This window comes from Nelumbo lutea, chromosome 8, assembly GCF_056320005.1.
Source record: "Nelumbo lutea isolate HS-2025 chromosome 8, American lotus-T2T, whole genome shotgun sequence".
Lineage (NCBI taxonomy): Eukaryota > Viridiplantae > Streptophyta > Magnoliopsida > Proteales > Nelumbonaceae > Nelumbo > Nelumbo lutea.
The window spans coordinates 37,721,970-37,747,809 of record NC_142691.1 but is presented as its reverse complement, the minus strand read 5'-3'; the positions used below and the strand labels follow the sequence as shown (position 1 = coordinate 37,747,809).

Below are 25,840 nucleotides of genomic sequence, written 5' to 3'. Positions count from 1 at the left end.
TCAAAGAGTTAATTATCAAAAGAACACAAAATTGTATCCAAAAAGTAGGTACAATAATGCTTTCTTCTCAAAATACAAAAGTGTCAGAAAATACATTTTTTATCTGATAATCATTACTTTTTTACATATCAAACAAACGCTCGCAAATGCGAACCTGGATACATAAATACATCGGTTTGGCATTTGTATCGCAAACAAACAGAGCCTTATATGAACCGTTTTACACTCTACATATTTGCATTCACACCTATTTGCATCATTTCCAAACACAACCTAAAAAGGTTAATCTTGAAGATAAATAGCATTAAAGATACATAATACTATGGCACTGAAAGTTTTCTTGAAAAATGGTATAGAAAGTTTGGTTACACATTTTTAAGAAAAAACATTTTCTCAGACCATACCTTGAAAATCAAGATAAGTGTGTTATGAGAATACATCATTCTGATTTGGTTTTTTCTCAAATTTTTACTGTTGCTAGCAATAATATGTTGATGTGGCATTGAAAAATGCCTATGTGGTAGCAACAGGCCCAAAACGAAAGAAAAAAAAATATTTTCTGATAAAAATAGCATACCAATGCAACAGTACCATTTTCTCAATAAACACTTGTAAGGAAACGGCATTGGTTCCAAAGATGGCTCTTTATTTTCATCTATTTAGTATAAACACATCAGCTACCAAATGCAGATGTCAGATGTACCAATAGCTTATATGTCTTCACTCGTTGCTTTAAGGTCAACTGCCAGCTTATATGGAATTTCCCAACTGAAGTTTGATAGATCATAGCCGAAACAGAAATCTAATGTAAAAAATCTTAAAAATAAACATTGGTAGTGTTTGGTATGGCTTCCATTTATTTGATAAATGGTGTTATGTCATCACTAAATCAGTATTTATCTCATCATGCTGATTCATAAGTATAGGTATTGATAAAAATTGGTCTTGATTTATGTGTACACTAACCATTGGAGGAAACTTTATTTTAATATTTTCGTTCCATTGATGTGACACCTAGTTATCAACAAATCTTATAAAAAACATTTACCAATCACTTTTTTCAGTTTTAAAAACAAATCACGTACAAACATTTATTTAATAAACGAAAGCTTTGCCAAACATATACATTATTGTTGGTGGGGTACTCACAACTGCTCATATAAGCATTCTCATACTCCAATCAGATGTAATATGGGAAAGCTGACAAAACCCACAGGGAGAAAGAGAGGTGTTTAGATAGGTATCAACAAGAAACAAAATCATGATTTAATTTTCTGATTAATCAATAGGTTGCCATGAAATTCCTAAACTATATCATAATTGATTTCATTCTCTTGAGAAATAAATGAATAATTTATCAAATATATTGAGTTGTCTTGGAGCTTCAATAATGGGTAGAAATAGTAGGCAATTGCCCAAAGTATGAATATTCAGTTCTTTGAAGCCCACAAAGATAAGTGCACGAACAGTAATGCCAGAGCAGCTGATTTGTATATGGTAGAGCTGGGAATTCCATAGATTCCCTTCCTGAAGAGACCTTTCAAGAATGGCAAGAAAGAAAGCACCACCCATATGCTGCAAATGATCTCTCCTAGCCCATACCTAGCTGATCCATTAATATTGAGCCATCACTGCACCCTTAACAAACCAACTGCAAGTGCAGTCATGGGCACCAACAAAAGGTCCGTGTCGGGTACGAAGATCGGTGATTCGTCGAAGGTAAACATACCAGCACCGATGGCTGTGTCACTATCATCAGGGGTACCCTGGTCTTTACGCGTAATTTCGAAGGCGGTCTCCGATAACCCTAAGAGCTTCAAAATGACAGTTAAGCAACCAAATAGGCATGCATTTGCAGATGTTATCGTAGCCATTGTCTGATTGTTCCACCAAGCACAGATGGTCAGGCTACAGCGGAGGAACTCGGGTAGAGTGTAGAGGTTGAAGGTGAAAAAAAGAGAGACAGGGAGAAAAGTTGCTGCTTCAGAGACCTGCATTCATGTAATAGTTTTCAATGATACGTGTATAGGAATTTCAATTACTCTTGGAGATGTTAGAATCTGTTTGATGATGGCTGAAGTTGTGAAAATGTTTTATTACTTTACCTTTTTTGATAAATAAGGGTGGTTTATTAGAACACCCCCTATAGTTTTAATTTATAGATTTATCTAAACCTATCCTACGTTGGGGAACATGGGGTCACTGTAACTTTGGAGGAGAAGTTCTGAGGCGCGTCTGAAGACACTGTCTTTAGAACATTATTTGCCCCCACTCAGTTTTACTGAGTTTGCTATTGGGTTATAGGCAAATTTGTTCCCAGGATACAACAGAGCCTTGGGCAAGAATCTGCAACCAGCAAAGTTGAAGAATCTCCAAAGAAACCTTCTGTGAGACTGTAGCAGACCGGACCAAGAGAGAGAGAGAGAGATAGTGAATTTCGAAATTGTGTGTTTTGGAGTCTGATTCATGCTCCTTAAATAATTTGTGAAGAGGTATGAGGAAAAGGTAGGTGCTGGTTTAGAGAAGGCACATTGAATAGTCACAATTTCAAACACTGTGACTATTTAAAAAGTTGTTAACAGTTGGTGACTGTTAACTTTGAATTGTGCCTCTTGATCACACCCGATCAAATTGTGACCGTTGATCTCATCAACGAAGATCAATGGTCATCAATGCATCAAAACCAGAGTTGTCCATCGTGAGCCACGCGAAGTACGAGCAAAGTGCGCCTCTAAAGCGCCTCATTGCGCCACACACACGCACGCACACGCGTGCGCACGCGTTGCGTGGTATCGAATCCCCATACTCTTCTCTACTAATTCTAAGGAGTGTAAATCAACTCCTATTGAAATACTGAAAACAAACCTTATAATTATCCAATGTGAGACAAGTTCAAAACTAGGTTTTTTTTGTAAGAGAAAAACTGATTTTTCAACCAAGTGTGCAAGTGCAATTTCTCATGTAATTGACCAATAAAACCCATTGGATTTAATCTCTTATGAGATTAAAATCCAACAATTCCCCACATTAATTGATCAATTACATAGTTCTCTCTCAATCCAAACTACTATGACACAGTTATGCATACAAAAGGTGTTTATCAACTTAAATCTCTTGTTAGTATAGTTATCTCAGAGCTTTGTCAAAGTTATTGGTGGTAAGACCTTAAACCAACTACTCTCAAGACAGACCGGAGACACCTATACACATAAAAATGTTTAGTCTCTACAAGAGTTTCAAATTTTGCTCAGCACTGTTATGGCCATGTGCTTCTTTCCTGGTTTCATGAACAACCCCGAGAGCAAACCCAAACCCTCATGAGAAGCGGCACCACTTCTATGTTCACATAGGTGAAGTTCCATTATGTGCTCCGTTATTTGACACATTTCAGAACTTCATTAAGAGTTTATCTCAACCTCTCATCATAACGGACAACACTATTTATATTGTGATGGGAAATTTCTCAATGTTAGTGCTAACAGTCACATTGCTGTAACTTGTTGTTACCCATTAAACCCAATACTGATGGCTTTTCAGTTCTGGTTGGGTTACCATTACAGGTGACTAAGTAAAGGGTTTTAATCCCATCTCTTTGGTGTCATTCTTACCAATTCTCTGGCTAAACCCTTGGTAAGAGGATCAACCAAGTTTTTACTTGACCTCACATAGGTTATAGTGATGACTCCATCTTGAATCAGTTGCCTAACAAATTCATGTCTCAGACTTATATGTCTGGACTTACCATTGTAGGTACCACTATAGGCCCTTGATAGAGTTGTCTCACTATCACAGTAAATGGAAATTGGAGGCATAGGACTAGGCCAAAGTTTTATATCCAATAATAAATTCCTAATCCATTCAGCCTATTTTCCAACAGCCACTAAGGCTATGAATTCGGATTCCATGGTCGAGTGAGATATACAACTTTGTCTCTTGGATGCCCAAGAGATCGCACCCCCACCAAGGACAAAAATCCATCCAGATGTGGAATTGTTATCTCCATTACCGGTAATCCAACTTGCATCAGTGTACCCTTCTAGTACACCTGGACAATCACAATAAAACAAGTCAAGTTCCAGTGCTCTGCACCGGGATTACTTGTAAACCGACTGATTTTACTTACTGCAAATGCAATATCAGGTCTGGTACAAAGCATATCATACATCAAGCTCCCTACTGCACTAGCATACTCAAGTTGTGCAATTGCTCTACCAATATTTTCTACTAGTTTTATACTAGAATCATATGGCGTGCTATATTTTTTAAACCCTAAATGCTTAAATTTATCAAGTACTTTCTCAATATAATGTGAATGGCTTAATGCATAGCCCCTACTATGCTTTTTAACTTTTATTCCCAAAATGGTATCTACTTCTCCTAAGTCTTTCATCTTGAAAACAGATGATAAGTAGTTTTTAGTTTCATTTATGCCAACCATATTTGTACCCACAATAAGCATATCATCCACATAAAGACACAAAACTACTCCATAATTTTCAGTGAATTTTGAGTAGATGCATCTATCAGCACTATTATGTTTAAAACCAAAAGCTAGAATGCAAGAATCAAATTTCTCATGCCACTGTTTATGTGTTTATTTTAATCCATATAGTGATTTAACCAGTTTACAGACTTTCTTCTCGTTTCCAAGAAGAACAAATCCTTCTGGTTGTTCCATGTAAACCTCTTCATTTAAATCACCATTTAAGAAAGCAATTTTAACATCTATTTGGTGAACAGATAAATGATAAATGGATGCTAATGCTATAAGTGTTCTAATAGAAGTTGTTCTAGCCACTGGTGCATAGGTGTCAAAGTAATCAATCCCTTCCTTTTGACTAAATTCTTTGGCTACCAATCTAACCTTAAAAGTTTGCACAGTTCCATCAGTGTTGTATTTTCTTCTAAACACCCATTTACATTTTATTGGTTTTGATCCTAGAGGCAGATCTACTAATACCCATGTGTTATTTGACATTATTGAATCCATTTCATCATTTATAGTTTCCTTCCAAAAGGTAGCATCTCTAGAGGTCATGGCATCACTATAGGTTTTTGGATCATTTTCAATGTTTAGGACAATGGGTATTTTATTTAAAATCTTCTCTCTATCAGCTTCAATAAAAAATACAATTAACTGAGTAGAGATAAAATCTGAACCTAAGTGTTTCTCTGTTCTTTGTCTTTGACTTCTTCTAAGTCCTATTGTAGGTGTTATAGTTGTGTCATTTCTTCTTTCAGTCTCATTATTATCAAAATGTATTGAGATCTGAGTTTCTCTGTCATTTTCTATGGATTCATTTTCTGTAGGTTCAGAACATAGTTTAGTTTCAAAGAATTCAACATCTCTAGTTTCAATTGTTATGTTGGACTCTAAGTCCAGAAGCCTAATAGACCTTGCTATATTTTGCATATCCAACAAACATACTTTTCTTAGCTCTGAGTCCTAATTTGGTTCTTTTAGGATCTGGAACTCTATAATATGCTAAGCACCCCCACACTTTTAGATATGCTAAATTATGTTTTCTTCCTATCCATAATTCATATGACCATTTGTTATTAACTCTAAAAATAATTTTGTTATGTAAATGGCAGGAAGGCTGTTAGGAGTGCTTCCCCCCACAGGTTTAAGGGTGCATTAGCTTTTAACAACATGCAGTTTATCATTTCTGTAAGTGTTCTATTTTTCCTTTCAGCCAGGCCATTCTACTGAGGGGTATAGGGGGTAAAACACTAATGTATTATTCCAAATTTTTTAAAGAAAGAATTAAACTCATTTTTAAAGTATTCAGCACCCCTATCACTTCTAAGGATTTTACTTTTCTTTTCTAGTTGATTTTCAACTTCAGTCTTATATAATTTAAACATGTCAAAGGCTTCATCCTTAGTTCTCATAAGGTAGACATAGGTGTACCTAGAAAAGTCATCTATAAATGTTATGAAGTATCTCTTGCCTCCTCTAGTTAATACACCATTGAGTTCACAGATATCAGAATGGATTAGTTCTAGAAGTTGAGAATTTCTCTCAACACTAGGGAAAGGTTTCTTAGCCATTTTAGATTTTACACATATTTCACATTTTTCAGTTGATTCATTACTGTAAGCAATTATACCTAGTTTGCTCATGTTCTTTATGGATTTAAAATTCAAGTGTGCTAATCTATCATGCCATAAAGAGAAAGAATCAACAATATAAGCAGAACATTTTCCTTCATTAATACTTAATTTGAACATATCATTACGACCATATCCCTTTCCAACAAACATCCCATTCTTGGATATGATTAGTTTGTCGGATTCAAAAACAACTTTGAATCCCCTCTTACAAACAAGATTTACTGAGACCAAGTTCTTTCTAATGTCAGGAACATGGAGAACATTCAGGAGAGTCAGTGTCTTTCCGGAGGTGAAGTTCAATTCTACGCTACCTCTTCCAACAACTTTGGCACATGTTTGCTTTCCCATCTGTACCTCCTGGCCATCAGTCACTTCTTCATATGTCTTGAATAAGGACTTGTCCTTACAAATATGGACTGTGGTGCTTGAATCAAACCACCATCCAGAAGACGATTCTGTCATGTTGGCTTCAGTAATCATGGCCACGAGATTGTCTTCTACCATGTTTGCAGACTTGGTTCTGCCTTTCCGATGTCGGCAGACTCGGGCATAATGTCCATTCTTTCCACAAACATAGCAGATCATTTCTTATTGTTACTCTTTTTGAAGTTCCCATCCTTCTTCTTTACTTGTAATGCAGGGTTAGTCTTCTTCGATCCGTTTTCCACAAAATTTACCTTAGAGTTCAGCATACCGGTCAGGGTCTTATCCCTACTGTCTCTAATTTGAGACTCTTCTTCAATACGAAGGTATTGCTGAATTTGCTCCAAGGTAAGTTCTTTAGCTTGTGCAGAAGCTTCTTCCTGTAATCCTTCCAAGAGGGTGGAAGTTTGGAAATGATTGCTCCCACTTGGAAAGATTCAGGAAGGATGATGTTAAGGGATCGAATTTTACTGACTATCACCTGTAGTTCATGAACTTGCTCTAGTATAGGTTTATGGTCGTTCATGGAGAAATCAAAGTATTATGCAATAAGATACTTATTCGTACCTGCTTTTTGCACCTTGTATTTGAATTCCAGGGCCTTCCAGATTTCTTTTGGAGATGTAAGTTCCTTGTAGAAGTCGTAGAGTCGGTCTGATAAGGCACTCAGTATGTGTCCTCGGCACAGAAGTGAGTCATCTTCCCGTTTTGCTCTTTCCTTCTTTAGTTTCTCAGAGTCTTTGTCAGTGATTTCAGGAAGTGATTGTAGATTCGGGTTCAACAAATAGTATAGCTTCAGTGTGGTCAGAAAGAAGATCATCTTGTCTTGCCATCGGCTGAAATTTGCTCCATCGAACTGGTCTGGTCGAACATGATCTTGGTTCATCATCTTGATCGAAGTCATGCTTGCTTCCGCCTCCATTGCAGAATAACGTTCTAAAATTGTTGGGGAAGATAGGGTCACTATAACTTTGGAGGAGAAGCTCTGAGGCACGTCTGAAGACACTGTCTTTAGAACGTTATTTGCCCCTACTCAATTTTACTGAGTTTGCTGTTGGGTTACAGGCAAATTCATTCCCAGGATACAACAGAGCCTTGGGCGAGAATCTGCAACCAGCAAAGTTGAAGAGTCTCCAAAGAAACCTTCTATGAGACTGTAGCAGACCAGACTGAGAGAGAGAGAGATAGTGAATTTCAAAATTGTGTGCTTTGGAGTCTGATTCATGCTCCTTAAATAATTTGTGAAGAGGTATGAGGAAAAGGTAGGTGCTGGTTTAGAGAAGGCACCTTGAACAGTCACAATTTCAAACATTGTGACTATTTAAAAAGTTGTTAACAGTTGGTGACTGTTAACTTTGAATTGTGCCTCTTGATCACACCCGATCAAATTGTGACCGTTAATCTCACCAACGGAGATCAACGGTCATCAATGCACCAAAACTAGAGCTGCCCATCGCGAGCCACACGAAGTGTGAGCAAAGTGCGCCTCTAAAGCGCCTCATTGCACCACACACGCGCGCGCACACGCGTGCGCGCGCGTTGCGTGGTATCGAATCCCCATACTCTCCTCTACTAATTCTAAGGAGTGTAAATCAGCTCCTATTGAAATACTGAAAACAAACCTTGTAATTATCCAATGTGAGACAAGTTCAAAACTGGGTTTTTTTTGTAAGAGAAAAACAGATTTTTCAACCAAGTGTGCAGGTGCAATTTCTCATGTAATTGACCAATCAAACCCACTGGATTTAATCTCTTATGAGATTAAAATCCAACATCCTATACTTTTCATTTTTATTAAAACACATCCTATAGTTTGCAACCTATTTATTTAATCAACCTTTAATTAAAAGGTATTTGTTTTGTCATCAAAAAATAGTAACTGAGTGAAAATGCTCATGAACATGGGCCTATGATTATTTATTCCAAAATCACCCTTTAACACTTCTTCATACAAAAAAAAAGACCAAAAAGAGCCAAATAGGGTAGTTTCTTGTGTCTTATTAGGGGTAAAATGGTATTTTTATTTATTTTTAATTAAACTTATTTAATTAAAAATTAAAGTGAAATTTGTCATTTCTATAGTTACTTAATGGAAAGGTTGATTAAGTAAATTGATTGTAAACTAAAAGGGGTGTTTAAGTAAAATGCAAACCATAAGGTAGATTTTAGTAAATCCTTGAAACTATAAGGGTGTTTTAGTAAATTAACCTGATAAATAAAAATAAAATAATTATTTAACAAAATATTGTAAGGCATTATAATCAACCCAACTTCAGCTTAAAGCCTTCAGCCATTAATTAAATAGCTTGCAACAACCTAATTATTAAGTAATCCACTAAAAAACAAAGCAATAAAGCATTCAGTCCAGCCATTTCAGCTAATATATCAAATGGCCTCTTCATCAACTTATTGTCAGAATGAGACGGGTTGTACCAGAGCGGGTGAGTCCAAAGTCCGATCCATTTTTTAGTCTGGATCTTAGGAAATTAGTGTATAGTTGAAATCAGATGGTTGATTGGTTGAGTAGTATACAGAATTGGGAAAGTAAAAGAGCTATATATATATATATATATATACCGTGGGCAGGAATCGTTTGTTGGCGAAGATAGCGTAGGAGGGCAGAAGTGCGTAGCATAGCTCAGGGACAGAGCGAATAGGCCACAAGTTTAAGTAGAGATAAAGCTAGACGTTGCCGAAACATGAGTCTTCTTGTCGTTCTGAAGGGGAGAATGGGATTATAGTTGTTGTAGAGAAGCTCGAAAAGACCGGTGGCCCATATCTTCTTCTGAGTCATGCATGCGGGCCCACCGGAGGGTGCTCTGCCGAGGAATGCAGGTGGGTCCGGCGTCATGTAGACGGAGTTCCAACCATTTGAATGGATTTTCAGTCCAGTGAGGACGTCTTCAGTTGCGGAACCGTATAAAACAAAAGAGAGGACCATCGTTACGTTCACATTAATTTTCAGTCTGTCTGGTGTCTAGTGAGGATGTCTTGAGCTAGTCTGGTTTATTTGGCACTTTGGCGTGCCGTTGGTTCACCTTTGTGCCCCAGTAGGTGTCACGCTCATACCCACAACTAGCAACTTGAATTGCTGCCTCAAGTGTGGTCGAATCATCGAGTGCTGGAGGTGGAGGATCATCCATTTTTTCTTTGTCGACCCCCGCCAGTATCTCAGATGCCGGCTTCATGAATTCCACTGAATTCCCAAAGTTTGCCTTGAGCGATTTCCCTACCAAAACGATTGAAATGTCCAAATTAATAATGGTTTTCACACATGAAAACGGGATGTGGGAGGGCTTCTTTTCTACCATTCAATAATAGACGACTAAGCTTTCTTCCTAGATTAATGTCTGCTTCATCCGGTGATGGTCCATATATTACTTTTCGTCTATGAAAGCATCCTGTTCCACCATAGATGGGTCCTTGGATTCCTGCTATTCCATGCCCAAGAAAGAAATTGCATGCATGCATGTCACAAAGCATATATATAACAATGTATTTGATTACTCACTTCTTGTAAGACTACGAGTTGATTTCCAAATGGATCATCCTTTAAGCTACCATAGAACACCTGCGGAAACTGAACGTATGCACTTTCTTTTTCTTGTTGGAAACCGAACAGTAGGCAGATTGCATGAAGAACAGTCTGGGGGTCGGTGGCGAACATGTCACAGTCGACGTTCAGCATGAAAGGGGAGTTCGTCATGACTCCCGATACTCTAGTCTTCTCATATATATAAGAAAACCCAGCATAAAGTAAGAAAGCAACAACATTAATGGCCAACGAAACCCATATCCGAAAGAATTATTTATCATCAACTTATAATTAACCTCGATCAGGATTTATGAATTCATCCTAGCTAGATTTCTATCAATTAAGCTCTGTTTCTTAAAATCCAAATTATTGGGCAACAAATATAAAACCAAAACAATTCACCAGATGAATAAATTTCTTATTAATTTTATGTTTAAACGTGCGTCAAGGTCCTTTGGCTATTCATCTTGAGAGGGATAATACTGATGAACTTATTTCATCTTGCCAATACATTCATAGCTCCTGCTTTGTAGTGATGCTTTGGCCGCTTCTCTCTGGACACATAAACGAGATGTGGTAACCCATCCGGAAGATTTCCCTTATTCTCCCATATGACCTACAAACGATCTACCAGGTAAGGGCCACCTAAATATATATATATATATCAAAAATATATAATTTACTACAGAATTTGATGACCACAGAAGAACATATATAATTGGATTTACCTTCAATATGCTCGGATGGTTTCTGCGATCTATTTTAGAGAAAGCTGCAAATTCCCCTGCTAGATCACATGGAATGGGGCTTTGAACTACCTCTTCAATTCTTTGCCTAAGTTGCTCATATTCAATCTACACACATGAAGACAAAAACCACGTTAATTTGTTCTCTTAAGGGAAGTTATTAACAGGCAGCCTTTTTTATCCTTTTGCTTATCCCATTTGACTCCTTTATACACACGTTGGCTGAAATTAAAGATGCAAGTGCAACATCATTAGCCAGGTTTGCCAAAAACCTGAAAATGTTTTCGATTTGATTGAAAATCGGGTTAATGGATCAAAGTTAGAAAAGTATAAACCAGCAGATTTTGGAGCGACTGGATCTCCTGCACACAACTACTCTACCCACACCTACGCCCACTAGGCACCACAGCCATGTCTGGCAGAAATGTCTTGTGTGTAGGTGTGGTAATAATTCTTGTGCGTAGAAGACCCGATAGAGATTTTTGACCCAACCCAATCCGACCTAAAACGATTCCACTTGAACCTTGATTGAAAGATTACTCTTAGCACTTAGTAGTATCGACGCAACCTCAGTCGACTCAAAATGATGATAATCATCCTTTAGAATCAAAAAATCAAATAAAAACAGAATCCGAAAAAAAAAAACTTAATTGAAACACTTGTTGGTAAAATAGGGTCATTGTAATCTTGGAGGAGAAGTTCTGAGGCACGTCTAAAGACACTGTCTTTAGAACATTATTTGCCCTCACTCAGTTTCACTAAGTTTGTTGTTAGGTTATAGGCAAATTCGTTCCTAAAAAGACATTGTCTTTCTGTAAGACCGTAGCAGACTGGACTGAGAGAGAAAGAAAGTGAATTTTAAAATTGTATGTTTTTGAAGTCTGATTCATGTTCCTTAAATGGTTTATGAAGATGTATGAAGAAAAATGTAGGTACTGGTTTAGAGAAGACATCTTGAACAGTCACATGTGACTGCTTAAAAAGTAATTAACAGTTAATGACTGTTAACTTTGAATTGTGCCTCTTGATCACACCCGATCGAATCATGACCGTTGATCTCATCAATGGTGATCAATGGTCAACATCGCACCAAAACCACAGCCGCCCTTCGCGAACCATGCGGGTGCGAGCAAAATGCATCTCTAAAGTGTCTCATTGTGCCGCACACACATGCGTGCACATTACACGGTATCAAATTCCCACTCTCCTTTACTATTTCTAAGGAGTATAAATCAGCTCTTATTAAAATTCTGAAAACAAAGCTTATAACTTTCCAATGTAAGATGAGTTCAAAACTGTGTTTTGCAAGAGAAAAGCTAATTTTTCAATCAAGTGTGTAGGTGCAATTTCTCATGTAATTCACCAACCAAACCCATTGAATTTGATCTCTTATGAGATTAAAATCCAACATTCATGGTGCTGCTGTGTGAAATGATGATACACACATACCTTCATCATCTTCCAGTCGACCCCGAAATCTGATGAAAGATCAACCGGTGATGCCTCAGGCTTGCCGGAAAAATATACAGAAGGGGCTCGTACTCGAATGTCATACTTCTTACAAAAAGGAACCCAGAGCTTGGCAAACTTAGATGCTTCAACAAGAGCAAAGAAGGTGAGAGGAGATGCACCATCATCCGAGACATAGCAGGCAAGCTTGTTAGCTGGGTAATCGAGAGCCAACAAGGAGAGTACAGTGTTTACAGTGATGATAGGCGGTTCAAGCACAGATTTGCTGTTGTAACAAAAATATCTACCGGAGGAAGAAGCTCAACACCCCTATTGAGGCATGACATAAATATTAGTTCGTTGCAGCAAGAAGAGTGGCTTATATTTAGCTCTCAGCTGCTCCTGCCTGCACACTTCAGTAATGATGAAATGATAAATATAAATGAAATTATTGAAATATTGATTAGTACCTTTGTAAGAGGCGCTCAAGATAAGTTCTGTATTCTAATTGATTCCATTTGATGTTCATAATAAGGACCCAGATGAAGGTAAACCAAGACTCACAGAGGAAAACAAGAAGCCAAGGGACTCCGTGGTTTCTGAGCGTTAGAAACCGATATAGGTGGGAAAGCAAGAGGAAGAAGATGATGACATCTTTGACTCTCTGCTTGCGAGGGATTCTGTTGGAGGGGAAGAGAGATGGGATTGGCCATAACCGTAAAAGAGAGTAGCTAACTCTTGGCTGACCTCATTATTTGGGCTTCTGTATGTGCTACTCTTATAATGTTTTATAGTAATAAGTCGTAATGTGGGCTTTCCAAAAAAAATGTTGGAAGGTTTTCGAATTTCAGCAAATGCCAGTCAGTATGCAGAAATTTGGGAAATAATGATATTGAGACCACACAACCCTGTACCGTCATCATACATTATGCAGAAATTTGGGAAATCATGATATTGAGACCACACAACCGTGTACCGTCATGATACATCTCTGATATGAATTGAGAGATGTGTGGCTGTAATCATTATATTGTGTTGGTAGATTGTGGATAGAAAAAGTGAGTAAGAAATCGGTAGTGCATCATTATATTGTGTTGGTAAGCATCGTCATCATGATACTACCCTATATATATATAAATAGATAGTTATTTTTAATTTTATTATATATATTATTTTATTTTATTATTATATATAAATAATTCTATACATAACTTTGGCCCGATTGATGGCCAAGTCTAACTCAAGGCTCGACCCACGAACCAATTTGGCCCGATTCATGGCCAATTTGGCCCGCTAAAATTAGGGCATTTAGCGGTAGTCGTAAGCTTCCACTAAAGACCAACTTCCAAGTGACAATTTTATCTTTAGCAGTAGTCCCAAGGGAAGAATTGACTGCCGCTATAAGTTTGGTGCACTTTTCTTGGCGCATTTTTTTTAGCAATAGTCATGATTACCACAAATTCTCTTTGATTTTTTTTTGCGAAGGTTATATATAGCGGTAGCTGTAATTGCCGCTAATTCTATATTTTTTTATATAATCTATAATTATTTTCAATTATTTTTAATTTGCTTCAAATAACCTGTTTTCTCTATATTCATCTAAACTGAAATGAAATACAAAAAATCAAAACATCAATTATAAATAAAATTTAAAAGTCCATTCTCCATTCAAAATATTTGAATCACAAATACATCTTAGTTTCAAATTGATAAACTCTTTAATACAATTTCCATCATCAATTCTCAAAATTCAAAAAACTTAATTTACAAAAACTTCTCTCAAAATCCAACGAAGATGAATACCTGCACAAAGGATGAAAACAATAATAAATAAATTTGCATCAAAACCATAAAAAAGCTATCAAAAGTTAACAATAAAAGGGCATAAATAAACTATCAAAGCACGTGTTTAAGTAAAATGGTGCCAACGCCAAAATAACAAGATGATAAATTGTTCAGATTTCAATGCCTCCAACAAATATGGTATAAAGACCTGAATAAGGAATGGAAAAGAATTATACTTTCAGATTTTACAAGGAGATAGAGAAAAAAAAAGCTATAGAATATTATTAAAACCAAAAGATAGTGAAAAATGATATGAACCAATACCACTGTTTAACCAAAAGATACTACAAAGATATTTGTACATGAATGGGTTCCAGCCAAAACAATTAAAATTTATTACTTGTAATAATTATAAAAAGAAGTCCCATCATTTATTACAATTACTTGCTTTATTTATAATTAATTATTCAGTACTGCTGACAAAATAACGAATTAACTCAAGGGACAAACACAAGAATATTCCTTGTATGGTATAAATTCTCCTCCAATGATCCTGCACTTACATGGCTGGAATGGGTTCTCATTAGAAATTGATTGTCTTGTTTATCTAAATCAAGATTCCCATATTTATCCAAATAAAAAGCAGGTTTATATACATTAAAAATTTCATTATCACCTATTTTCTATATTTTTTCTGTTGTTGATCCATAAATGTGCAGTGCTCTTCCACTTTTTGTTCTCTACTTTAGTGAAATTGTGCAGCTTGTTCGTCTAGGAGATGAAATCGAAGAAGTGAAATTGTGCAATTCCGGTTCACTTTTGCAACCCGCTCACTGAAATAAGACAAACTACCAACAACAGTAAACCAGAATCTGTATTCAAATTATTTGCAGTTGCATACCTCTACACCATAATGAAGTCCACAATAATTTGGTGCGGAGGTATAAAATGGAACCAGACAACCAACTCAAGAGGGGAAGAAAGCAAAGAAAGAAAATGTAAAAGCCCAGTTTGGAAAGAGTACAAATACAAATATGTGCAGTGTAAATACATACAAAATAATACAAAATACAAGGTTTTGCTCTCTATGTATTTGTATTTGTACTCCTTCCAAACTGAGCCAAAGAATCAATCTTTTGGTTCAATAATTGCCACCCCAGGAAGATAACATGTCCATTTCAATTTTCAAATAAGCAATCATTTCCCTTGGTTTACATCCTACTCGATGAAGAAACAATGATATCATCACCTACCCCTTCATTAACATGTTGTAATTTTGTTTATACTGAATTGTTATTAATCTTGACTTGTAATGAAAACTACAGGGTTATTGTTCCGACTTTCCAAGGGCCATTATAATTGCTTCTCCCCAATTAATTCCAAAGGAAATTCCTTTAAGTATTTTCTATTTCTGGATTTGGTCCAAGACATCAAATTCTCCCTGCAATAAACTTTGCATTTATTCTGCTATTAAAATTCTCTTAAATGATTTATGAATGGCCATCGGAAAAACCAGTTACGATTTCTTGCCACTTGCAAAGCCAAATTGCATTTTATTATTGCAAAGAATGTGATATAATTACAAGGATTACAAAATTACATTACATTAGATATGAGAAAACATTTTAAATCAGGTCAAACTTGGATAGGAGAAACAAATGTTTGGTATTTCGCTGTTTTTTGATACACAAATGCTCCGTTCTTGAGCCCTGTATATATCACCACCATGCTTTTCTGTCAGCTGTTCTTGTATTTTTAATGTTGCTTGACGCATGCTTGTACTATGCAAAATTATGTATATTGGTTTTGACCGACATTGCACTCTGTAGGATTTATGAAGATCCAATAAACCAGGACTACCTACTGCTTACTGCTTTGCTGGTGTTTGAAAAGGATCAATCCAACATTGATCCTCCTCCACTGCCTTCTTCCATCTATTTATAAAGATCTCCAATTCACTGTAGGACTGTCTCCTCACCTATATAAACAAGAATAACATTTCCTATGAGAAAACCCACTAAGGAGAAATACAAATTAAACCATATAAGATCAAAGAACTCATATTATCCTAGACAAAAATGGCCATACACGATGGGGAAGTCGATTAGTGATGTATGAAATAACGTCACCATGGACAGCAGTAGAAGATGAGCATTTCTAACTATATCAATTTCAAAAACTGAACCTGATGATTCCCATAATAATTAAACTACAACGATTATATTGCAAGTTTCCATCTCAATGCTATGTGGAACTTGACCAAATACATCATCTATTATCACAAAGGTCATTGTGAGACTTACCACAGATCTATCATTATTCAAATGGTTCCCAGATGGAGGCTGCAAATCATAAGAGAATGAATAATCACCAATTGAACAAATTATGAATGTGGCAGGAGCTGCATTTTATACATAAATCATACCTGTGCACCAACTCTCCGTAAGTCCTTAGTTGGAGAATCATGATCAAATACTTCAGAACGTGGCTGCACAAATGAGCATAGAATAGCAAAAAATATTTAGTAAACCAAATATTCTGAATCAAAACTAACCAGACAGTAAATCTAATAAACCTGATATGCACACACATTGTTGGACTTCAGCATAAAAAACAGAATGGATTTTCCATCTCCATTATAACCCCTTAGTTATTATTGTTATTCCAATCATCTCAAGAATTCAAGTATCAATCCAGGCAAGACGGTTAAGAGTTAAGACAGAATTGGCATAGGTAACCACTTTGGCTATATATGCCTATCTTAAAGAGGCCCACCAATTGTACAGGGATGTTCAAACATATGTACTGTATCTGGGTACAAATGGATTTACCTACATATGTATATCTGCATGTATTTAATTTGCTTAATTTTTTTCTTATACATAGTTAACATGGAAAAGTATAAAACCTTTAATAAAAACTTGAGCAGCACACCTAGACTCCCCTTTGGATCTCTGTCTTAGCTAAAGATCATGACATCACACAGTTGCTAATTGTTGGCGGGTCTCATGACATCACACAACAAGATCTATATGATACAATTGTTCATCGGTCTCAAGAGAGCCCTATCTTCCCTTATCTTGTTGCTACTTATGACAAAACATTGTTATACTTGTTCAATTGTATGTAGAACTCTTGTAACTGAACATCTATATAATACAATTGTTTTCGAGGTCTCATATGTTTGAGCCCCTCCCTTCAGATTGTCTTGTGTTTGATTTTATCTTATATGTATCTCAGAGCACCAATACCAAACAGTAATAGCTCAGTCTCCTTCCTCTAGCCTCATCGACAGAAGTATGGGCATCACTGACCAATTCATTTGCAACCCAATTCAGATCCAGAGTTTTACAACTTCGATGCCAACTCCAGATCATATGAAAGGTGCACTGTCGATTACAGATTATGTTCACAAAGTGAACTCCATTGCCAACAATCTTGCAGCAGTTGCAGAACCAGTTTCTACAAGTGATTTCATCCTTTAAATCCTTGCTGGACTCAGTTCTGAATACGAGTCCCTAGTGATTTCCCTTTTTACTCATTCCAATAATTCATCACTATCACTGACCAATTCATTTGCAACCCAATTCAGATCCAGAGTTTTACAACTTCAATGCCAACTCCTGATCATATGAAAGGTGCACTGTTGATTACAGATTATGTTCACAAAGTGAACTCCATTGCCAACAGTCTTGCAGCAGTTGCAGAACCAGTTTCTACAAGTGATTTCATCCTTTAAATCCTTGCTGGACTCGGTTCTGAATACGAGTCCCTAGTGATTTCCCTTGCTACTCATTCCAATAATTCATCCCTATCAGTGGATGGTTTTTTCAAAACCACGAGGAGCGGCTTGACCAACATGCCCAACCTGCTACAGATCCAGTTATGACTGTGGTTGATATAGCTAATGCTGCTCCTTGCAACAATCCAAACCCATATCAGTTCAACCAACCCAATTGCACTAGGGATCATGGATGTGGTGGTCAAGGACAAGGCAGGGATTGTTGTAGCAACAACACCCCTAACACCAACAACAGGAAAAGTCCCATTATCTGTCAAGTCTGCAGTTAACCCAATCATGCAGAACTTCAGTGCTATAAACAGTTTGGTGTTTATTATCATAGTGAATCCTCTCCTCTACTCCAGATTTCCACACTGGAACCTCTAGTGGCTCTGATGGTCTGGATCCCAATTGGTATCCAAACTCAGGTTCTATCCACCATCTTAACAACTTTAAACACTTCATTGAATACTCAAGCAACGACTAAGTAAAATGGGCAATGGATCAGGTTTGGTTATTATGATGTTGGCTCATCTTCTATCTCTACTAACTCCAAATGCTACTCTTTAAAGAATGTGTTCATTGTCCAAACTATAACTAAAAATCCGTTGTCATTAAGCCAATTTATATGTAATACTGATGCTATTTTGAATTTCGCAGGTATTTCTTTGTTGTGAAGGACCACCAAAGGAGGCATCTTCTTCAAGGGCTGTAAGTTCATAAATTGTTGTTAACACCCATTGAACATCATCCAGAGTGTTTTGAAGTAGAATGGGCACCCACAGAACATCATCTACCATTATTCAAGGTCCAATTCAGCCTCCTTTGTTCCCTCTGAACTTTTGGAGCTTTTAAGATCAAAGCATTCATAGCACCCTCACCACTGCCTACATTCCTCTTCTCTATTGCTCCAAACAAGGTCATTACTTAATTTTCTCAGTCAACCATCAGTAGACCCTATCAAAATTTGCTTATTTCCCCAAAGCTTGATTTCACCCAGTTTGAGATACAGTTTAAACTTCCTTAAAATGCTCTTTCCTGCCTTCTACTTCATTTGCAAAGGATATGTGTGTTGGATCTTGCCCCTCAAAACATTTGTCCTCCACACTCCCCCCCGTTTTATCTTCTTTTGTCTCCCCATTTGAGCCTCTTATTAATAGAAGGGGGAGATTGAGAGTGCCTCCTCTACATGTTTGTTGCGTAGTTGAAAAGGCATCAAGGACAAAGAAGTGCAAGGTTTCCCAACTGTGCTTGTAAATTCTATTTGCTTTGATGCCTGTATACAACATCTAGAAAGCCACCCTGGTTACATACTGTTGAGTTGGGCCGACTTCAAGTTATTGGGCCCAGTCATTTATTTTTTATTTTTAAGTTGTTAAGTTAGGAGGTTATTGGGCTTTAGGCCCATTACCATTAGTTTATGTTTTTAAGTTGTGACTGTTCAGCTACTTAAAGTAGCCGCCCTACTTAGGGCATTCTTGTAATCTTTCATTATTTTATTTTAAGTATATAATTCAAAGAGGGGTTGGCGGCCAGATCCATTCAATTATGGCTTCATCACTCTCTTTTCATCTTCTCTATCCTTCTCTCTTGCTGAAACCTTTCAGTGTCCTCTACTTTTCTTCACAAAGTATACATCAGAAATAGTTATCAGCAACTTCTACTCATACCTATGGCAAACAAACGAGGGAGATCTGACCTAGCCTCGGAACTTGCCGTTGGATTACTCATCACCAATTCACCATCAAGTGAAGTTGGGGAAGTCCAAACCCAAGTAATCATTGTGTTACTACAACATGACCTTCAACTCATTTGTTGATCTTCCTCTAGAGAAAAGGTGTCCCTTCTTCTTCTTACGAACACTTTCGGTTGGGCTGAAGGCAATGGTAGATCAGGCCTTGATAGAATTTGTGACAAAACATGCAAAGGTTGAATAGTTAGGTCTTTGATGGGTTGGGTTACAAAGAGGGCTAGACTATGTTGGGTTTGGGCTTGATTAGGGGTATTGGATCAAGGGTGGGCTTGAGCCTGGCTAGAGTTTACTCAGCACCATCAAGTGGAATTGGGGAGGTCCAAACCCAAACAATAGTATGGCGTGATATAGTCGGCAAACCCTCCCCAAAAGTAGCAACGCCTCAAGGAGTCCAAAACTACGCATTTAACCAGAGCGAATTAGAAAGCCATACACCCAAAAGAGGACACAGAATGAAGTGGAGAGTTGAAAAGCTTACACGGAAGATTGGACCAGCATCCTCATAGTAAAGCCATGAGAGCTTGCCTGCAAGTCGAGCATTCTCCATGCCTGCACCCATAAGACCCAAGGATATTATAGCCACTACCACAACCGACATACCTTGTCTTCCAAAAATGATATAATTTAGGTATGCAGACATTGTACAAAAAACGCATACCTGTATAGCTTCCGCATCCATATCGCTTCCGAGTCTCCTTTGCGCTCACGCCCTTCACCTGTCAAGAATATCTAATCAGGAACAGGTGGACGAGAAATAGTTTACAAGTGAATATAAAAGAGGGTTAGAGTGGCTTATTATGGACTCCAGCGTATGCAAGGCCTCGGCGGACTACTGCTCCAATTCGAACATTTGAATCTGCTCCAGTGACGCAATCTCATGGAAGTTGCGATGCTTGTAGAAGACAAGGGGAGTATTAGAAAATTAAAAGATGTTACAACAACAAAAAACGGCAATAAAGCAAGAGAAGCCCTTATAAAAAGTTCCAACAGATATAACCAATGGTGGCTTACCCTATGGCAGTCATTCTAATAAGGCAGTTGACAATCCGAACCCATTAGAACGTTCCTGCAATGACAAGGCAGAAATTGCATTAGCAGAATTTATTAATTCGTGAAAATCCAAAACCAACTTCGCAGGACAAAATCTTATGCCTCAATAACAATGGTACGAACATCGAGTGCAGTTTTGAAAGGTCCTTACCTCGAAATACAGGTCCGAAGGGAGAAGTAAAAGGGATACCAACCTTGCTGCAACACAATCGCTATCATCGTTCATGTTCTTGAAGGGGCTATCAACGGTTCAAGTCTATCCGGCTGGCCCGAATCAACCCAACCATTTATAAAGGATCTGGCTCCATGATTATGTTGAAATAAATAATTGGGTCGGTTCCGATACTCGTCCCTCCCGAATCGATTCATGCCCAAAACCAATTATTTTGTTAACCATATATATTATTTCCTTCGTTTTCTTACAGTTTCTCTCTTATCATAGGTTTAAAAGTGTCGAATCTGATAGATAGATAAAAGGTGTCTGACTTTCTAACATATAAGTAACTTAGTATTTTTCTATTAATTTTATTAATGATATATGATTAAAGTTTAAATTTTAGTTTGCAATTTAAATAAGAAAAGTGGTGTTTTTTAGCTCAAATGGTTCGTTTTTAAATCTATGTTTCTGTTTCAACCTAAATTTTGAGTTAAAATGGACAGTTTAGCATCTAAGGCTTTGCCGAATTAATGATCTACTCCGGAGTGCTTCTACCTAGACCCGACCCGGATCCCACCTGTTGACAGCCCTATCTTGACAGGCGGCCAATTTCCGGTCGAGCCACCAGTCAAAGCAGGACGAGAAATAGTCAGTCACTTATCCGAAAGAATTAAAAGAAAATGGAAGTCCTTTAAGCAAGGTATGTGTCAGATAAATTTACATTATTAACGGAAAGCGGAAACAATAGTATGGTGCGATATAGTCGGAATGCCCTCCTCAAAAGTAGCAACGCCTCGAGGACTCCAAAACTACGCATTTAACCAGAGCGAATTAGGAAGCCATACACGCAAAAGAGGAAACAGAATGAAGTGGAGAGTTGAGAAGCTTACACGGAAGATTGGACCAGCTTCCTCATAGTAAAGCTGTGAGAGCTTGTAGAGCTTCCCTGCAAGTTGAGCATTCTCCGTGCCTGCACCCATAAGATCCAAGGATATTATAGCCACTGCCATGACTGACAGACCTTGTCTTCCAAACATGATATAATTTAGGTATGCAAACATTGTACAAAAAACGCATACCTGTACAGCTTCCGCATCCATATCGCTTCCGAGTCTCCTTTGCACTCACGCCCTTCACCTGTCAAGAATATCTAATCAGGAACAAGTGGACGAGAAATAGTTTACAAGTGAATATAGAAGAAGAGGGTTAGAGTGGCTTATTCTAGACTCCAGCATATGCAAGGCCTCGGCGGACTACTGCTCCAATTCAAACATTTGAATCTGCTTCAGTGATACAATCTCATGGAAGTGGCGATGCCTGTAGAAGCCAAGGGGAGTATTAGAAGATTAAAAGAACCACAAAAAACGGCAATAACACAAGAGAAAGCCCTTATAAAAAGTTCCAACAGATATAACCAATGGTGGCTTACCCTACGACAGTCATTCTAGTACGGCGGTTGACAATCCGAACCCATTAGAACGTTCCTGCAATGACAAGGGAGAAATTGCATTAGCAGAATTTATTAATTCGTGAAAATCCAAAATCAATTTCGCAGGACAAAATCTAATGCCTCAATAACAAAGGTACGAACATCGAGCTCGATGTTGGAACTTTTTATTGAGGCATAAGATTTTGTCCTGTGAAATTGATTTTGGGTTTTCATGAATTAATAAATTCTGCTAATGCAATTTCTCCCTTGTCATTGCAGGAACGTTCTAATGGGTTCGGATTGTCAACCATCGTACTAGAATGACTGTCGTAGGGTAAGCCACCATTGGTTATATCTGTTGGAACTTTTTATAAGGGCTTCTCTTGCGTTATTGCCATTTTTTGTGGTTGTACTCCCCTTGGCTTCTACAGGCATCGCCACTTCCATGAGATTGCGTCATTGGAGCAGATTTCAACGTTTGAATTGGAGTTGTAGTTCGCCGAGGCCTTGCATACGCTGGAGTCTAGAATAAGCCACTCTAACCCTCTTCTTCTAAATTCACTTGTAAACTATTTCTCGTCCACCTGTTCCTGATTAGATATTCTTGACAGGTGAAGGTTGTGAGCGCAAAGGAGACTCGGAAGCGATACGGATGCGGAAGCTGTACAGGTATGAGTTTTTTGTACAATGTCTACATACCTAAATTATATCATCTTTGGAAGACAAGGTCTGTTGGTCGTGGCAATGACTATAATATCCTTGGGTCTTATGGGTGCAGGCACGGAGAATGCTCGACTTGCAGGCAAGCTCTGCAAGCTCTCACAGCTTTACTACGAGGAAGCTAGTCCAATCTTCCGTCTAAGCTTCTCAACTCTCCACTTGATTCTGTGTCCTCTTTTGGGTGTATGGCTTTTAATTCGCTCTGGTTAAATGCGTAGTATTGGAGTCCTCGAGGCGTTGCTACTTTTGGGGAGGGCATTCTGACTATATCGCGCCATACTATTGTTTCCGTTTTCTGTTAATAATGTAAGTATATCTGACACATACCTTGCTTAAAAGACTTCCATTTTCTTTTAATTTTTTCGGATAAGTGACTGACTATTTCTCGTCCTGCTTTGACTGGTGGCTCGACCGGAAATTGGATGCCATTCAAGATAGGGCGGTCAACGGGTGGGATCCGGATCCGGTCTAGGTAGAAGCACTCCCGAGTAGATCATTAACTGGGACAAAACCTTAGACCCAAAACCATCCATTTTAATTTAAAATTTAGGTTGAAACAAAAACATAGGTTTAAAAACGAACCATTTGAGCTAAAAAACACCACTTTTCTTATTTAAATTGCAAACTAAAATTTAAACTTTAATCATATATCGTTAATAAAATTGATAGAAAAATACTAAGTTATTATATGTTAAAACGTCAGATACCTTTAGTTTTGGGGAGTTTTGGATATCAGCAGAGGATGTGTCCTCTCTGTTTTCAATGCACATGAGAGGCACCATCACCCAAGAATAGTTAGCCAATGTAGAGTTTCCATAGAGCGATGGTGCCTTTGTATGATGAGATGAAGGTAGGCATTGCACCCTTTAGGGAAACATTGGCAAGGATTGGGCATAGGGGAAAGGTACCACTTCACAAGTGGGTTAAGCTTTTGTTTGTCCTCAAGCAAAGACCTCAACCATAAACTGATCATCCCCCCCTTATTATTACCATTTACGAAATGAATTCTAGGATGAGAATACATTGAGTGGTTGGGATACCTGTGTAGGTATTTTGATTCATTCCTCTGAATTGTCATTCTTTTCACATAGAGTCAAGGTAGGGGAGAATATGAAAATTTTCATGCCCAAGCATTCACTTCCATTCAATATGTAAATCATTTCCTTGACCGCCAAATTTAACCCTTACTTTGAGCTTGGTCTCAAATCTTTCACTGCACCTCATTGAGTGTTCAACCATATTTTGTCCCTGAACCTCAGTTGTCACCAAAATTTTATTTTCTTTCCCCTTTTTTTTTGGTGTGAGTGCCTTTTATGCTCCACCTCACACGGTGTATTTGCTTCTTTCTTCTTTTTCTTTTCTCTATTTTTTTTTTGTGTGAGTGCATTTTATGCTCCATCTCACACGGGGTATTTGCTTCTTCTTTTTCTTTTCTTTGCTTTTTTTTTGTGTGAGTGCATTTTATGCTCCATTTCACACTGGTCACAAGCTTGAGGCAGATAATAATACTCATATTCCAAGTTTCTAGTTTTACTATTCAACTCAGAATAGTAAAGTTGGGACTGACTCATGTCATAAACCGCTAGTTTTACTATTCAGTTCATGCCAGTAGAGTCATTTAGACTTTGTCCCTTTCTTTTTCTCTTTTTCAACTGTTGAACCTCATGCATTAGCAGTTCAGATGTGAACGAGCTCGAATGATTATCAATTATTCAATCAAGTGCATTGTACACATGAAGGTAGTTAGGGCTGGTCATGGTGAAAGTCATATTCAGCTTCCTTAACCTCATGAATTGTGATAAGTTTGGATCATTCACAAGAATAAAGTCTCACACTTGCAAAGATTTCTATCACCCATTGTATTCCCCCTTGGAATTCACCTAATAAACAACAATAAATTGGAGGGGATTTTCAGTTTATTCGGCCTATCAATGCATGTATGTATGTGTCAGGATAAAGGTTGAGTGTGGACTTGGGTCGAAAGAGCAAACATGATTAGGAGGAGAATGAACTGAAGAATGGGATAAGATGGGCAACAGCTATTAAAAACTCCAAATACCAGGAACTCATATGCATTAACTGTACAAAAAAAAAAAAAACAGAGAGAGTATTTCAAAAAAATGGAAGAAACACAAGGTGGACAAGGGCACTACAAAACTACCCGCACAGATTATATGCAGAAAGAACACTTTGAAGCAGTAGTCTTTGAACTCATTTAACACCATATGAGGAGCTTAGAGAACAGAAGATTTTTTTTTTCAAGAGTAAATTTCATTAAAAAAGAAAATAAGGGATTACAATTAAAAGGTGATAAAACATCATTCGAAAGCAAAAACAATACTCCCACAACAGCAAACAACAAAGGATAAAAAAAAAAAATTACAGCACAAATCCAGGGTCAACACACAAAACCAAACTAAAACCATATTCCAAGAACTAAACAAAGCAACACTAGCCCTGATCAAGATGAGAAAATCTCCAACCAAAACCCTCTTGAACACTTCAAACAACAGCATCCGCCTCCTGTAAATACCAGTAGATCAAACTTCCACAACTCCTCCCATCAATCGCACTTAGTCCTCCATGTCTGAAATCCTGACCCTCTCCCTCATCCCATGCCTCTCCACCTTCCTCTTGAGTGTTGCTCTTTCACTTCGCCTTTTCTTTTTCTCAAACTCTTTCAAAAGCCCTTCTAGCAAAAGCCTCACCACCCAAAAAGAATAGGCCTACAGATTTACCAACTTCAATATCCCTCTCCACTAGTTTCCTTAAGTCCACTCGACTCTTCCTTTTCCCATTATCTAAGTTCAAAACATCATTACTTATTGTTGGAATAATGTTAAAATAACTTAGTTGCAGTTGTTAGGGCCTGTTTGTCTAATTAAAGTGTTTTCT

At 37.6% G+C, this 25,840-nt stretch overlaps 1 protein-coding gene and 1 pseudogene across 6 annotated transcripts in view; both read right to left on the bottom strand.

The window, feature by feature from the left end:
- Positions 1-1,303: 1,303 nt before the first annotated feature.
- Positions 1,304-12,983, bottom strand: LOC148843849 (cellulose synthase-like protein H1; annotated as a pseudogene). The gene is made up of 9 exons (XR_016103300.1): positions 12,741-12,983; positions 12,271-12,600; positions 10,804-10,929; positions 10,581-10,691; positions 10,033-10,264; positions 9,849-9,974; positions 9,572-9,769; positions 9,118-9,465; positions 1,304-1,991 (listed from the first exon to the last, which is right to left on the bottom strand). The product of XR_016103300.1 is annotated as a cellulose synthase-like protein H1 (transcript).
- Positions 12,984-13,906: 923 nt separating this feature from the next.
- Positions 13,907-25,840, bottom strand: part of LOC148843848 (uncharacterized) — a 28,658-nt gene continuing 16,724 nt past the window's right edge. For 2 of the 5 annotated variants that reach the window (XM_088957994.1, XM_088957996.1), the window contains exons 6-8: positions 16,481-16,543; positions 16,359-16,397; positions 15,578-16,033 (exon numbers count right to left, since the gene is read on the bottom strand). In XM_088957994.1, the coding sequence (XP_088814120.1) occupies positions 15,923-16,033; positions 16,359-16,397; positions 16,481-16,543 (213 nt within the window). In that variant the 3' untranslated portion in view covers positions 15,578-15,922. Of the gene's footprint in view, positions 14,074-14,731; positions 14,904-15,577; positions 16,034-16,358; positions 16,398-16,480; positions 16,544-25,840 lie in introns of those variants that run through there. The other 3 variants (XR_016103299.1, XR_016103298.1, XM_088957997.1) reach the window with 3 other exon arrangements.